The 17,049-nt window shown below is 38.3% G+C and overlaps 1 protein-coding gene across 3 annotated transcripts in view; it reads left to right on the top strand.

Annotated features, from left to right (window-relative positions):
* RSPO2 (R-spondin 2) overlaps window positions 1-16,899 on the top strand; it is a 184,391-nt gene extending 167,492 nt beyond the window's left edge. For all 3 annotated transcript variants that reach the window (XM_023223272.1, XM_023223281.1, XM_023223290.1), the window contains one exon: window positions 15,023-16,899. In XM_023223272.1, the coding sequence (XP_023079040.1) occupies window positions 15,023-15,138 (116 nt within the window). In that variant the 3' untranslated portion in view covers window positions 15,139-16,899. The remainder of the gene's footprint in view (window positions 1-15,022) is intronic.
* Window positions 16,900-17,049: the final 150 nt, after the last annotated feature.

The raw sequence follows: 17,049 nt of genomic DNA, 5'->3' as shown, positions 1-17,049 counted from the left end.
GTTAGCGGTCTGTCAATTTTGTTGATCTTTTCAAAAAACCAACTCCTGGATTCATTGATTTTTTGGAGGGTTTTTTGTGTCTCTATCTCCTTCAGTTCTGCTCTGATCTTAGTTATTTCTTGCCTTCTGCTAGCTTTTGAATGTGTTTGCTCTTGCCTCTCTAGTTCGTTTAATTGTGATGTTAGAGTGTCAATTTTAGATCTTTCCTGCTTTCTCTTGTGGGCATTTAGTGCTATAAATTTCCCTCTACACACTGCTTTAAATGCGTCCCAGAGATTCTGGTATGTTGTATCTTTGTTCTCATTGGTTTCAAAGAACATCTTTATTTTTGCTTTCATTTCGTTATGTACCCAGTAGTCATTCAGGAGCAGGTTGTTCAGTTTCCATGTAGTTGAGCGGTTTTGATTGAGTTTCTTAGTCCTGAGTTCTAGTTTGATTGCACTGTGGTCTGAGAGATAGTTTGTTATAATTTCTGTTCTTTTACATTTGCTGAGGAGTTCTTTACTTCCAATTATGTGGTCAGTTTTGGAATAAGTGTGATGTGGTGCTGAGAAGAATGTATATTCTGTTGACTTGGGGTGGAGAGTTCTATAGATGTCTCTTAGGTCCGCTTGGTGCAGAGATGAGTTCAATTCCTGGATATCCTTGTTAACTTTGTCTCGTTGATCTGTCTAATGTTGACAGTGGAGTGTTGAAGTCTCCCATTATTATTGTATGGGAGTCTAAGTCTCTTCGTAAGTCTCTAAGGACTTGCTCTATGATTCTGGGTGCTCCTGTATTGGGTGCATATATATTTAGGATAGTTAGCTCTTCCTGTTGAATTGATCCCTTTACCATTATGTAATGGCCTTCTTTGTCTCTTTTGATCTTTGATGGTTTAAAGTCTGTTTTATCAGAGACTAGGATTGCAACCCCTGCTTTTTTTTGTTCTCCGTTTGCTTGGTAGATCTTCCTCCATCCCTTTATTTTGAGCCTATGTATGTCTCTGCATGTGAGATGGGTCTCCTGAAGACAGCAGACTGATGGGTCTTGACTCTTTATCCAGTTTGCCAGTCTGTGTCTTTTAATTGGAGCATTTAGTCCATTTACATTTAAGGTTAATATTGTTATGTGTGAACTTGATCCTGCCATTATGATATTAACTGGTTATTTTGCTCATTAGTTGATGCAGTTTCTTCCTAGCCTCGATGGTCTTTACATTTTGGCATGTTTTTGCAATGGCTGGTACCGGTTGTTCCTTTCCATGTTTAGTGCTTCCTTCAGGGTCTCTTGTAAGGCAGGCCTGGTGGTGACAAAATCTCTAAGCATTTGCTTATCTGTAAAGAATTTTATTTCTCCTTCACTTATGAAACTTAGTTTGGCTGGATATGAAATTCTGGGTTTAAAATTCTTTTCTTTAAGAACGTTGAATATTGGCCCCCACTCTCTTCTGGCTTGTAGAGTTTCTGCCGAGAGATCTGCTGTCAGTCTGATAGGCTTCCCTTTGTGGGTAACCCGACCTTTCTCTCTGGCTGCCCTTAAGATTTTTTCCTTCATTTCAACTTTGGTGAATCTGGCAATTATGTGTCTTGGAGTTGCTCTTCTGGAGGAGTATCTTTGTGGTGTTCTCTGTATTTCCTGAATTTGAATGTTGGCCTGCCCTGCTAGGTTGGGGAAGTTCTCCTGGATGATATCCTGTAGAGTGTTTTCCAATTTGGTTCCATTTTCCCCCTCACTTTCAGGCACCCCAATCAGACGTAGATTTGGTCTTTTTACATAATCCCATACTTCTTGCAGGCTTTGTTCATTTCTTTGTCTTCTTTTTTCTTTTGGTTTCTCTTCTCGCTTCATTTCATTCATTTGATCCTCCATCGCTGATACTCTTTCTTCCAGTTGATCGAGTCGGTTACTGAAGCTTGTGCATTTGTCACGTATTTCTCGTGTCATGGTTTTCATCTGTCATTTCGTTTATGACCTTCTCTGCATTAATTAGTCTAGCTGTCAATTCTTCCACTCTTTTTTCAAGATTTTTAGTTTCTTTGCGCTGGGTACGTAATTCCTCCTTTAGCTCTGATAGGTTTGATGGACTGAAGCCTTCTTCTCTCATCTCATCAAAATCATTCTCTGACCAGCTTTGATCCGTTGCTGGCGATGGGCTGTGCTCCTTTGCAGGAGGAGATGCGTTCTTATTTTTTGAATTTCCAGCTTTTCTGCCCTGCTCTTTCCCCATGTTTGTGGTTTTATCTGTCTCTGGTCTTTGATGATGGTGACGTACTGATGGGGTTTTGGTATAGGTGTCCTTCCTGTTTGATAGTTTTCCTTCTGACAGTCAGGACCCTCAGCTATAGGTCTGTTGGAGATTGCTTGAGGTCCACTCCAGACCCTGTTTGCCTGGGTATCAGCAGCAGAGGTTGCAGAAGACAGAATATTGCTGAACAGCGAGTGCACCTGTCTGATTCTTGCTTTGGAAGCTTCCTCAGGGGTGTACTCACCCTGTGAGGTGTGGGGTGTCAGACTGCCCCTAGTGGGGGATGTCTCCCAGTTAGGCTACTTAGGGGTCAGGGACCCACTTGAGCAGGTTGTCTGTCCCTTCTCAGATCTCAACCTCCGTGTAGGGAGATCCACTGCTCTCTTCAAAGCTGTCAGACAGAGTCGTTCGCGTTTCACAGGCTTCTGCTCCTTTAGCTGAGCCCTGTCCCCAGAGGCGCAGTCTACAGAGACAGGCATGTTTCCTTGAGCTGCTGTGAGCTCCACCCAGTTCGAGCTTCCCAGCAGCTTTATTTACCTACTTAAGCCTCAGCAATGGTGGGCGCCCCTCCCCCAGCCTCACTGCTGCCTTGCGGTTAGATTGCCGCAGACTGCTGTGTTAGCAAGGAGGGAGGCTCTGTGGGCGTGGGACCCTCCCGGTCAGGTGTGGGATATATTCTCCATTGTGCCGGTGTTACAGCGCAGTATTTGGGTGGGAGTTACCCGATTTTCCAGGTGTTGTGTATCTCATTTCCCCTGGCTAGGAAAAGGGACTCCCTTCCCCCTCGCGCTTCCCAGGTGAGGCGATGCCTCGCCCTGCTTCAGCTCTCGCTGGTCAGGCTGCAGCAGCTGACCCACACGGATTGTCCGGCACTCCCGAGTGAGATGACCCCAGTACCTCAGTTGAAAATGCAGAATTCACCGGTCTTCTGTGTCGCTCGCGCTGGGAGATGGAGACTGGAGCTGTTCCTATTCGGCCATCTTGCTCCGCCCCCATCTTTTTACTTTTTGAAGTGCCAACTCTGCATCCCCTAGTTAGGCAGAAGCCCCAAACTTGATTATAAATTTGATTTTTTTTCAACTGCAATTTTCTTGGTCTCTTTAGAATTTTTGCAAATGAACTAAGCCTTTCAAAAAGAACCTGTTCATGAATAGAGTAGAGTAACTCCAGTTTCTGAAGTATGTCCACAGGAGAGAGAAATCTGCTATAGCACAAGTGACCTGCCCCACCTTGGCCAGAACATAAAGATAAGGGCCCTACCCCTGGCTGTGCCTCCCCACACTGGAAGCTTAATTTCTGCTTGCTTGCTTCTTGGGGGACTGCCTACATATAGATCCCAGGGAAGGGAGTCCAGGCAGAAAGAGGTTTGCACACTCTTTCAGCAGTACTTTATGCTCTAGAATTGCATGCAGTTAACTTCGCACTAAGTCATCTGTGAAGCTTAAAAAATATTCTGGGCTTTCAGGAGTTGGTGCATAACTAGGGAATCTTTTTTAAGTCCCCTGGAGGAATCTTTTACCTCTGGCCTGTGAACTGGTTTTTGGAACCACAGGTTTAAACTTTTTCCGACTCAGCTGAAAAATAAGCATCCTGTGTTTTGTTTTTTTTTTTTTTTTTTTTTTTTTTTAATTTTTCCTTGAGTTTTGGCATAGGCACACTGTTGATACTGAGTCGGAGCTGCTAAATGTGTTGCTTGACCCTGGGAAACTGAGGCTTTGAATGTCTTAACCCCAGGGAATAACTGATTTGAGAAAGATGGGTTGTAGGCCAGGCCCATCAGGGATCTAATGGGACCTAAGGGAACCCTGATATTGTGTGGGACTGAGCAGGGAAGCTGATGCCCTTCTCCAGCCTAGTATTTACTTATTAGTTTGTTTGTTTAGCAGCCATTTAAATAATTATGAGATCAAGGCGTTTTGCTGGACACAAGGGATCCAAAGACTATAGTGGAAAGAGTATAGGTTTTAGGATCTGCCAGATGTTGGTTTGAATCACTGCTGAGCTATGTGATTTTGTGCTATTTACTTAACTTCTCGAAACCTATTTCCTCATCGGCGAAATGGATATAATGCTTGCTTTGCGAGTTGCTGTAAGGATTAGAAATAATACAAGTAAGGCACCTTATATAGCACTATAGTTTATTTAGCGTTTGTGTGCCAGGTGTATGTGAAATTTTATACATATTCTCTTTCATTCCTTATACAGATGCTGGAGCAGACATCATTGCTACTACCAGTTTAGAATTGAGAAAACTAAGGTTTAGAAAAAGTGTCTAGTTCAAGATCTCTAGTTTCTAAGCAGCATAAGTCTGCTTTGAATGTAGGGCCGTCCGACTCCCCAAATTCATGTTCTTAACCTTGTATTCTAGATGCCTGCCAAGGCTAGTATCATGTTGTACCCTGCTACTTCTCCAGGTTAGACCTGGGAGTGATCCACCCAAGAGCTGTTCAGGCATCCATGGCTCTGTAGCAACTAAGACATATTGAATTCCTCTCTAGAGAATATGCAATTCAGACAAAATAGGACTGAGGCTATTATAAGAGGGAGGTAAGCCAAAAAGTCAGTGTTTATCAGGGATACAGTATAGCCTACATAGACCATGTACAAAGCTGAAGTTGAGACCAGAAGTCATGGGGGATCCTGGGAAGAACAGGCGAGTTCATTTTACAGTAGATGACAAAGTATGGCTTTGGTTCCTGACCACTGTAAGTGTTTAGATGTAGCCCTTATATCTTTGCTCCAACTCTCAGTTGACATGAGTGTAAGTGAATATCTGTAACTTGATTGTTGGAAAGGCTCTAACCAGGATGTTATGGCACATTAAATTGTAGATATTTTTAATTATATTTTTAAAAAGTTTTAAAATAGAGATGGGATCTCCCTGTATTGTCCAGGCTGGTCTTGAACTCCTGGCCTTAAGCGATCCTCTCACCTCAGCCTCCCAAAGTTCTGGGATTACAGGCATGAGCCACCACGCCCAACCTATTTTTAATTATCTACAAACTACTAGCCATGATGTGCAGCCAAACAAAATTGCAATAGAAGGTGGTAAATATTACAATGAGGGAGGTTCAAAGTGCTACAGGGCACAGAGTGGGGAATGTATTTATGATCCTTTGTGGAGCATACATCCCCTCATATTATCTTGTGTTAACTGTGTTCATGTAAGACCTGCCACTTAACTGAGCTGTTGGCTTGGACCAATAACGTATACCCTTTTCTTTCTTTAAGATATAGGATATTGCTTTGTCACCCAGGCTGGAGTACAGTGTACAGTGGCATCATGATAACTCACTGCAGGCCTGAAAATCCTGGGCTCAAGCAATCCTCCTGCCTTAGGCTCCTGAGTAGCTGGGACTACAGGTGTGCATCATGCCCAGTCTCATTATCTTATATAGATGCCATGTATAAACCATTACTTTCTTTTCACTTGTGTGTCAAGTTCCATAGAAATTGTGTTGAATCCAGATTAAATAAATGCTTGCCATATGATGATGGTCTTAAATGTCATTTCTTGGGCTACTGCTTTTTGTTTTTCATTTAGTTAATGGTTATTGATTTAAGACCAAGAGGAAGGTATTACATCTTCTTGTTCTAATGGAATTATCTTAAGTGTACCTTCCCTTATAGTATGAAGTCAGCTATGGAGGAACTTAATGCTTTTCTGGTTATCCCATAGCTCCTAATCAAATGAAAACAGCTGAATCATTTTCTCTGCAAACCTGATGGTTTTTCTGACTTAATTTACGAGTGCCAAATGAGCTTGGTATTTATCTGCATTTATTTTGAGTAAATTTTGGGCAGGCACCTGTACAGCATCCTGGCAGCACAGTGTGAGTACTTACCTTTTCCCCCAAAACATTCAATTAAATGAAAATGCATGTAAAGCACTTACAGGGCCTGGTGCAAAGTAGGAATATTCACCATCTCACCTTACACTTAGGAAACTTTATAGCCTGCATCTTGCTAAAATGTAAGAAAAAGAATAAGCAATGAATCAATGCAGTATAAATTTACAGAAAATCTGCGTTACAGAGAAGTTGTTATTTATGCAGAATTTACCAGTTCATACAGGGTTTCATAGTTAGGATGATGACAATGACCTTTTTTTTTTTTTTTTGTGGAACTCAGGGTAATATTGTCTTCGGTGCTTCTTTGCTTCCTTGCAAAATGACTCAAAAACTTGAAAAATGACTCTCTACCCTTATCCATTGACCTTTAAAGCGGGAGAGTGGCCAGGTGCGGTGGTTCATGCCTGTAATCCCAGCACATCGGGAGGCCGAGGCAGGAGGATCATGAGGTCAGGAGTTTGAGAGCAGCCTGACCAACATCGTGAAAACCCGTCTCTACTAAAAATACAAAAAGTAGCCAGGCATGGTGGCCCGTGCCTATAATCCCAGCTACTCAGGAGGCTGAGGCAGGAGAATCGCTTGAAGCCAGGAAGTGGAGGTTGCAGTGAACCAAGATCGTGCCACTGCACTCCAGCCTGGGCGACAGAGCGAGACTCTGTCTCAAAAAAAAAAAAAAAAAAAAAAGCTGGGAAAGTATATGAGAGAGTAGCAGAACTAGGCTCAGAGCACAGGTTTCCCCTTCTAATTAGCTGTAGGAGCATGGGTAGGGGTCACTTCTGTGCTTCAGTTGCTTCATTATCTAAACCACCTTGCAGAAGTGGACTACAGCAGGGCCTAACAAATGCCTAGTATATTTGCTGTCTTTCCACCCTCACCAGTGCAGCCAACTCATCGTGCTGCTGGAAGGCCAAATTGTCAGGAATCACTACCAAACAGCTTTCATCCTTGATGTCAAATCTATGTGACTTTCTGCACCAGAAGATTCTGAAGATCATTTGCAGTTTTACATCTCTATTCTTACAAATAAGGAATCCAAGATAAGAACCTGTTCTTTTCAGGTAGTTTAACTTTCCCATAAGAAAGTGGCAACGAGAATTTGAGAATAATGCCTTTTCCTAAATCAGTATTTGAATAGCAGATTTTCCTTCTTAAGTTTCTTTTTTTCTCTAATTAGCCCAAATATCTTTTTAACAGCAGTACAATTATATTTTTACCTTGTTCAGTACTTGGGTCTTGTTAATCTTTAGTCCACTAAAGAGATTACCTATGGTTAGAAAGAAAGAAAAAGCCTCCAATGGGGGTTCAACAAAAAGTATTTAAGAAATTATAGCCCCCAAGTTGCCCTGTACATTGTTTTAAAAAACCATCTCTTAACCAGTACTTACTGTAAAAGTGAATTATTGCCCCCTTGTGGTAGAATTGTTCATTTACTTTCTTCACACAAATAGTAGAATCGTATTTTACAGTTTCTACTAATCTGAAAACTTTGTCCTTTACAATTAACCTAAAGTATTTTAGATATTTAGAAAACAATTTTAGATAGTTTTAAAACTATCTCTTCTTGTTTGTGCTTACCTATGTGAAATATCACAGAATCCTGTCTTCAAACTGTTTTGTGTTTCTCTTTGACGGACTAGGGATTTAAGAAACAAGCCCAAATCTCATTCAGATTACCTTGTTATAGTCCTTAGTGCTTCAAGAAAGCTGAATGAGGTTGTGGAATATTCTTACTGCCCCTTTAAAAGCCATGTCATAGACTCGAAGAACAGATTTTCTTCAGAGCTGTAAAATGAGGAACTTCTGAGAATTTTTGAAATACCATGTGCAGGAAACCATAGTGGTAATACAGTTCATTTATAAAGGTTCAGGTGATCTTCTTCAAGGTTAGCTTTTCTTCCATTTCCATCGTTTTGAACATGAAATACAATTTTAAAACCAAATAGGACTTCCTGTCAACAAAAATGGGTAACAGATCTGACTCCTAATAAAATGTCTTCTATAAGAAAAATTGAAGTCTTGAAGCCATTTCATACTATTTTAGATTAAAAATATGGTACATTTTTACAGATGAAAGAATAGTAATAGAGGCTTCCCATTTAGATTGGCTGATTGAAATAGCTTTTACAAATTAGTGTAAACCTGTGCAGGTAGTAAGTATTCTGAATCCTGATATTCTGAATGATTGTCACATTTAATTTTGTCCGTTATTTACTTTGGACAGTTGTCACTCTTTATCAATAAGTCTTGCAAGAAGAACAACTCTTATAAGTTACCTCTAGATTGTGTGTAGATTTTAAAAGCACATGCTCTTTTATGAAGATGAAATGATTAAGTGGCCCTTTGAAAAATCTTCTAAGTTACTACTTGACATTCAAGTAAGCGCTCCTTAGGAAGTGACTTGTTATTATTTTCAACACTTTAATGTTTATTGCTTTGTCTCTAGATTATTTTTTCTTGAAGAAAATGATAGCAAACCATTATTGAAGGATTAAATGTTGCCAGTCCTTTCAAAACACAGGTATCTGTGGAATCTTTTTAGTGAAAAGAAGAGGTGCATTTCTAGATAACCAAATGATTGTTACTAAAAATGCCTTTTAAGGAACTTTGTGCTGTCAGTAAAGAGCCACAGTTGATTCATTTCCTTTACTCTTTCCACCTTACTCTCACTTCTGACTCCTCAGCTGATGTAAATAAGTAACTCTTATTTTATTTACATTCCATATTAATAAATAAGTAAAATAAAAATAATTAAAATATGTCGATTTACATTACGTAAACAAGTAAAATGTAAATTTTTTAAAAATAAATTTAATAAAAGTTTAAATAACTTCCATTTTAATACATATATTTAATACATATACATTTTACTTATTTATAATATGTATTTGTCGTACATTTTACTTATATAAATTTTTTTTTTTTTTTTTTTTTTGAGGCAGAGTCTCGCTCTGTCGCCCAGGCTGGAGTGCAGTGGCACAATCTCGGTTCACTGCACGCTCCGCCTCCCGGGTTCATGCCATTCTCCTGCCTCAGCCTTCCGAGTAGTTGGGACTACAGGCACCCACCACCACGCCCGGATGATTTTTTGTATTTTTGGTAGAGACAGGGTTTCACCGTGTTAGCCAGGATGGTGTGGATCCCCTGACCTCGTGATCCACCCGCCTCGGCCTCCCAAAGTGCTAGGATAACAGGCGTAAGCCACCACGCCTGGCACTTATATAACTCTTATACTTGAAAATTGCAAAGAGTAGATTTAAAATGTTCTCACACAAGAAAAAATCATATTAGGTGATGGGCGTGTTAATTAGCTTGATTATTAGCTTAACCATTTCACATCATATACGTACATCACAATACCATGTTATACACTATATAAATTTTACTTATCAACTAAAATAAATGTGTTATTCTGAACTATATGGACAGTAGAAAGATTATCTTAGGCTACATAGGACATAGTGTGGTAGATCCCAGTCCTGCTCATCATATTTGCCCACCTGGACTGCTTTCTAGAGGGAAAAAAAGCTTCAATAACTAACAAATCTCCATTCTTAATGTCTGAAGGGTTTAGGTCAATAGTTTTTAAGTTTTTGTATCTCAGATCTAATTACGAGTGATCACTCCACAAAAGGATCTGCTTACTGTCATTTCCATCACAGGAGGAATGCTTTTGTATTACAGGCTTTTTCTTAGATCCATTTATGATAAGTTTTAGTGATATCCAACAGTAGTATTCCTGGATATAAAGTTAATTGCTATTACTTAAAATATAAAATACTTGCATTCGTAGTTGAAAATATACTTTATTCCCTCAGTAATCACAAAAAGAAGAGGTCATGAAAAGTGTAGTCAGGACATTTTAATACTGAAAAAATTGTAACGTACTTAAGATCTCTGTGCATAAATCTTTGTCCAAGTTTAGATTATGGTCTGAGGATAGAGTCCTAGATCTGAGTCAAAAGTTAAGAATATTTTTAATACTTCTGTGCATATTGGCAGATGGCTTTTCAGAAAGGCTGTATCAATTTTATATTGTCAATGCATCCTGTTGCCTGTCTCATGACATTCTTACAAGTGTTAGGTATTTTTACTTTTAAGGATCTTTGTAGTGGCATCTCATCTTGTTTGGAAGTTTTAATTGTGAGATTTGATTATTTCAATATATTTATTAGCTATTTTTATTTCCTTTATGAATTGTTTAGATCTCATCTATTTTTAAATGAACTTTTAAAAATATTTTAGAAACCAGTTGGTGTTTTCTAGACAATCACTAATCCTACATAAATCTCTCTTGCTATTCATTCTTGGGCAAAATCAAGTTGCCCATATGGAAAAAAATAAATGGTCCAGTACTATTCATCAGTTACAACTCAGTCCTTCTGTCTTTATATGTGAAAGGAGCATTTCATGTTCTGCTTCCAGAGTGTTCTGTGAAATATGACAATATCTGCCAGGTTGATGGTTACACAGGCTTCTTGTCCCTAAGTTTTAGCGGCTTTGAAGAATGACTGCATCTCTCTGAGGTGATTTCAAAATCTCCATGATGAATTTTATAATGCACTGAAGCCCAGGTTTCAAGTTAGAGCATTACAAACTTAAAAATCAGTAAAACTCAGTCCTAGTTTTGTCCCAGTTGTGGCTACAACAGTAATTACAGTTAATTACATTTGTCATAATTATGGCTTACTTTCTGCAGCTTGTGTGTTTATGTATGTAGGTATGTGCACGTATTACTTATACATATATGCGTAGAAAGAGAGAAGCTTTTATCTCTTTTATAGTCAAAGCTACTGAAATTTTTCTTTAGTTTTCTTCCATTATATTTACCCTCAAAGCCTTTCTTAAAACACCTTGCATTATGGAAACTCTAGACAGCCTCTGTGCCTTACTCTGAGGGATGTACGAGAAACATTTTTCCAGTGATGGAAAGATTCTTACCTATACCCAGTGAGAGGAGAGAGCATTTGAAGACCTTCCTTGACTTTGAGAGTTTATGAAAGAATGAAATCACTGTCTGACTGGCAGTGGACTTGGCATTTGCACAGCTTCATGTAATTTGTGAGTCTGCCTATATCTTGGTTCAAAATAATCTACCCTATTTCTAATTCTAATAGCAGCAATTCACAGCTGGATGGTAGCAGTATTTCCGTAAGGAATTGTTCATATTTCTCTGCAGAAGAGTTGATAGGTTATGCTCTTGGACCATTTCCACATGTGAGCAAGTCAATGTAATTATGTTAGAATGTGGCTTTGATAGTATCTTTCTAATTTTGTTCATTTTGAGGATAATCTTGTCTTGCCAGTGATATTCTACACGTATCTTCCTTTCATCCTAGGGACACAACTTTTTCACAGTGTCTCATAACTTTCTAGTGAATGATGACTGTAGTATTTTCATTCTATAAACAGAGAGACTAAGAGTCAGGCATATGCCTTACCAGACATCTCAGTTACAAGACTGTGCCTAGCTACCAGGTTTTCTTCTTCCCAGAAGTAGCCTTTCTCTAAACCACACTGCATTGCCGCCCTTAAAAATGGTGATAATTGGGACCAGTCATCTCCTTGCATCTGCATAACAATGCTAAAAAGATCTGCCCTGTAGACCTGATTCTACCTGATTTTGAAGAGATTCCCTTAGTTATGATGTGTTAAGGCCACTGCATTCTCAAGACTCTAGAGATAAAGATATGCAAAATTTGTCATTAGAACTGGATATGTTGGATGTTGACAATCCCCTCGTAAAACTCAAACCATTTTTGTTTGTTTGTTTGTTTAAATCCTGGGCAGTATCTATTCCAGGTCTTCTCTCGTGAGCTAAAAAGTAAAGTTAAATTCATGACTTGAATTGTGCCTTGGGTGACTGGCATCATATTTGCCTTTAAATACTTCCCGTATAGCATATATGTACTTGGGAATGTGCAGCAATTGAAATCTAGAAGTCATTCTCCAAGTCTAATCCCATATCCACAGAGGTAAAGAAATTAAGCGGAAATGGAAATTAGCACATTTGTATGTCTAATATAACTTATTTTCAAATATATAGATAAAAACAAGGATTTTTTGTTAGCTTTAATCTTACCGATTTCTTTTCTCACGTTTGAAAATCTTAGAACATGAAAAAAGAATATGTATGAAAGACCCTTTCTGTATGTTATGTTGTAGTTTAGTATTCTTTTACTACTTTGAGCTGGGCTTGAAGTCAGAACAATGTAGTATGGACCACAAAATATTTTCAGTTAATTTAGGCCTGTCTGTGGTCAAATCTTGGCTAACCATCTTAATTCCTCGGTATTTGCAATATATCTTATGTGAGAAATGGGACGGGCCAAAAGCAAAACCAACCAACCAAACAATAGCAAAGAGGTGTGTCACTCAAGAGAGACTTCTGAGGAGAATCTTTAGGGTTGTAATTAGGGCCCCCAAAACATTACTTGTTGGAATTGGTACCATATAGCTTATTGCCAACAGAGTAATTGTACAAGTTAAAAAATTATTTTACATAAATAAGCTTTCAGAAGCATTGCTGAATTTTTGGCTGGGATACCAACTGTTTTATGCAAGTATTGAGTAACTTCGCTATTACACAATATCATATCAGCGAGCAAACCCAAAACCATTTAATATTGACAATTGCTTCAGAATAATATATTGGGTAAATGACATGAAATTGACCATCTTAAAATAAGCTTTTCCCGTCATTGTGCATGGAATTGCTGTTAGTGAAAGTAGTACATATTTAACTCGCAAGTACATAATTTACATGAAGCTTTCTTGTGAATGTGAAAAGCTTTCTTTAACATATATTCAGTATATTTTTATTCTGGCAGAACACATTTTTAAAATCTAGTAAGATAAGCTTTATTTTTCCATTCACTTAATTTCAATTTGCTTTTAAAAGAAACTCCAGGCTTTATATCAATTAAGCATAAACCAAATGAATTTAAAATGTAGTCAGTAATGATTTTTTAAACTAAGGATTTTGTTGTTTATTTAGAGAAAATGAAGAACAAAAACTTCTTCATAACGCTTTATAATTGAAGCTTTTAAAATATGCTATTTTGTATTAAGTATTTCATTTTTGTGCCCTCCTTTGGTGGGTCTCATCATTAGAGATCATGTTACTAAGTAGTTGTAACTTTACAGCTGCTTTGATTAATGATGGCTTGAACTAAGGTTTCATTGCGTAGGATTAACTACATTTCAAGATGGCAAAATGCCATTATAACATTAATGCCAGACTTTAATGAGAAGCAGAAGTTAGCTTTAAGGACCTTTATAATTTAATATGGGGGCATGATCATGTTCTCATTGTTTTAATGCAATGTCCTATTAAACATAAGTTATTCTTTTAAATCTTTTTTTCTTGTGATAAAAAGATGTAAAAATATTTGCTCAGCAAATGTTTATTGACTATCGACTAAGTGCCAGTCACTGTGCTAGGGTCTTGAAGAGTAAGCCTGTTTTCCATCCTTAAAACAGATCCCTTCTGATCAGAAGGAACAGAAATAAGAAACATCTACCTTATTTAGAAATCTCATGACCTGCCTTAACCTTGTATGACTCTGGTTTCCGAATACATGTATCTCCCTAGACTCTGGTCTGTTTCCTTTTCATTTTTGACATCAGCCTACTTCTCCATAGGCTAGATTGAAAAATTGGCCAGCTATATGCCTGGAATGAAAGGGTCTGGGTTATGTAATTTTACAGGTATAGGAAGGATAAAGAGCACAAAACTTAAATGTTCTGTTCCCTATTTGTAGTACTGATCACTGTGCTGTCAAATAGCTACACCTTACACGGAAGAGAAAAGTTAGGTTTTGTAGAACTACAAGATAAAATTTGAAGTAGGGAAAGTAAGAGAGGAAGAAAGGATTCTTTCTCGTTCATTGAGACAAAAGTCTTCCTGTACTGAAGGTGTCTAGGGGTGACTTACTTTAAAATGCAGGAGGCCTTCAAAGCCCTTTTCTGTTCTAAAAATCCTCTGATTTCTGTGTGTTTAGAACTCAAAGAGGGTGATGGACCTAAGACAGATGTCTCATGTTCTTTATTCTTTTTTCTCAAAATCTTACGTATACATACTTAGAAACATTGAGACCTTATAAAGTAAGCCTATAAAACTATAACCACAAATGGAGGAAGTAAAATGTAGCAGAGGCAAAGGGAAAAATAACATTTAAAAAATTCCTGATGGAGGAAAACCTCAACTAGTTAGCTTGTAGCCTGGGCTTCCTAGTGGCTAAGGTAAAGAAGAGAAATAGGATAACTTGGTATGATCATCTGGTAGTCAGACACATACCACCAGTTCATCAGAACAAATAAGCATTCTTCTTGCTCTCCATTAATAACAACAACTTGTCCAGGGGATTTGGATAAGAAGCATAAGGTACGTAATGAATGATGTCCTCATGAATTTTTATAGAAAATAAAGGATTGCACACATGTCATTTTATACATTGGTATTTGGAATATGGAGGAAATAATATTAAAAGCAAGACTTTTTCCCCCATGGGGAAGGGAGAGAGGAGTTTGAAACTTCTGGTATGTTTGCTATAGATAGATGCTTATTTTCTTTTGACTCACTAACATGTGGAGCAGTAATAAGATGTAAAGATGTGTAGTAAAGGGTAGCATTGTTAAAAGTAGGAGGGAATAAATGGAATTTTTGTGGCAGGATGATATTTGAAAGACGGATCAGGCCACTGGGAGGTTTTTCAATATGCCAGTTCCCTGTAACAGGAAGATCAGTCTCTATTTTAGACAGCATATCCAATTTAGTAAATAATTATTATTCTGTCAAAATTAATGTGAACAATTTTCTCTTTGAGGCTTTTTCCATAGGTGATGTTTTCCAGATGGGCTTTGTGCAAAACTCCCAATGTTTTTGTGTTTTCTTTCCTAGAGCAAGAGCCATTTCTGACATCTCATTTCTTTTCCTTCATTGTAGGGAAGAGAACACCAAAGGCGAAGGAGAAGAGGAACAAGAAAAAGAAAAGGAAGCTGATAGAAAGAGTCCAGGAGCAACACAGCGTCTTCCTAGCTACAGACAGATCCAATCAATAAAACGAGACACATCTGGTAGATTTTTAGGGGTTTTTGTTTTTGCAAACGTGCACAAAGCTACTCTCCACTCCTGCACTCTGGTGTGCAGCCTTTGTGCTGCTCTGCCCAGTATCTGTTCCCAGTAACGTGGTGAAAGGAAGCACCACCAGCGTGGCCCCTGTGTTATTTATGCTTTGGTTTGAATCTGGAGACTAAAGGCAGGAGTAAGTAAGTGCACAGCCCATGACTTGGCTCAGTGTGTGCTGAGAGAATCCGTCCCCGGCACCACGGACATGCTAGCGGTGTGAGGCTGCAGACCACCGCTGGAGGACGGACTTCTGCCTATTTATGTGAAAGAAGATGCTTGGCAGGCAATGCGCTATTCACTCGTGACATTTATTTCTCACGTTGTGCATTTTCAAGGATAATGTTTATGTGGATATCTGCTTAGTGGTTACCACATGGTATTCTCAGCATCTGTCACCTTCACACTGTTGTGCGATGAAACTGCTTTTAGCTGAGGATACGCTCTGGAAATTCCTGCTCAGTTTCACAGCAGCCCTAATATGTACATATTCTGCAGGGGCTACATATAAAGCTCTTATTTACTGTATATTTATGCTTTCTTGTGCATAACGAGTCATACCTGATTAATATGTCACTTTGTTTCTAGTGGTTCCTAACCCATTGTCTGGTAAATGACTTTTCTAGTTTGGAGAATTGACACATGTTTTGTTGTCTCTTGAAACTTTTTTTCCCCTCATTGTGGGCTTATTTCTCATTGTAAGGGTAGGATAAACTAGTTTTTGTATATAGAGTCAAATGCCCAGTGTCAAAGAGTTTGCATATTGTATAGACCTTCCCCACTCCACATGTCCCACACATAGAAAAAGCAGCAGGTGACATCTGGCAATCAGAAGCCCAAACTGCCTTTGAGTCTAAGATGTGATGACTTTGAAGAAACACAACTGAAAACATGAGGGACTATATCCAGTCACTTGTAGCCAGTTTCACAGGCCAGCTACAGAATTGTCCAAACAAACATTATTTCTGACTGCCTTTTTCCCCGCCCCCAAATTTAAAGCAATCCCTGACTTTCAATGACTGACAGGGCACCTGCCAATGTTCTTGGGTCACCGAAGAAGTTACTAACATGAGCCTGTGCATAGAATTTTAGGAGATAAATGGATGAATTTCTGTGACTGCTGGTCAGATCTTAACAGGTCTCTATTGAGCCAGAATCTGTTTCAGATCCAAGGTGGAGAGGAACACTATGGAAACTTCCCAGGTGACTTTCAGAGCAGTTGTTTCGAACATATTATTGTTCACTTGGGGGAACCAGATTTTAGAAGGTTGTGAATTGGCTTTCTCTCAAAACATTATTATCTTCTTGGTTGATCCAGGAGAAAATTAGAACGGAAAAATAATGGTTGTGGATTTCTAAACAAAGCAAGGTAAAGCCATTTTTTTTTTCACCTTGCATTGGCAAAACTACCTCTTCAGTGTTTTTAACTTTTGATTCAAAAGCGTCTTACCAGTAAGGATAAATATCACATACATCATGAATATACTGCTATGAGATAATAAGCCATATATGAATGTTGTATACAACTTTAGGGTTTGCATTTAATCCTGAAGTGTTACCTCCTTTCATGTCTATTTACACTATTTTCCCATTTACTAAGTGGGGAGGGGTCTCCTTATATAGTGCTTCATCGTTAATAAGTCAATACCTGTTGTTCCTGGGATGTTCTTTTTTGTGCATTAAAAACTTCAAAATTATATTTTGTGGAGTTTTTTTTTTTTACTTTAGAGATACATTTAGAAATAACTTAGTACTTTGTTCTACCCCCAAAATATAACAGTCCTTTAAGAAAGACAAATCTTTTTTTTTTTTTTTTTTTTTTTTTTTTTTTTTTTTTTTTTTTTTTT

This window comes from Piliocolobus tephrosceles, chromosome 7 (genome assembly GCF_002776525.5).
Source record: "Piliocolobus tephrosceles isolate RC106 chromosome 7, ASM277652v3, whole genome shotgun sequence".
Taxonomy (NCBI): domain Eukaryota; kingdom Metazoa; phylum Chordata; class Mammalia; order Primates; family Cercopithecidae; genus Piliocolobus; species Piliocolobus tephrosceles.
The sequence above is the reverse complement of the archived record's forward strand: the minus strand, read 5'-3'. Positions and strand labels throughout refer to the sequence as shown.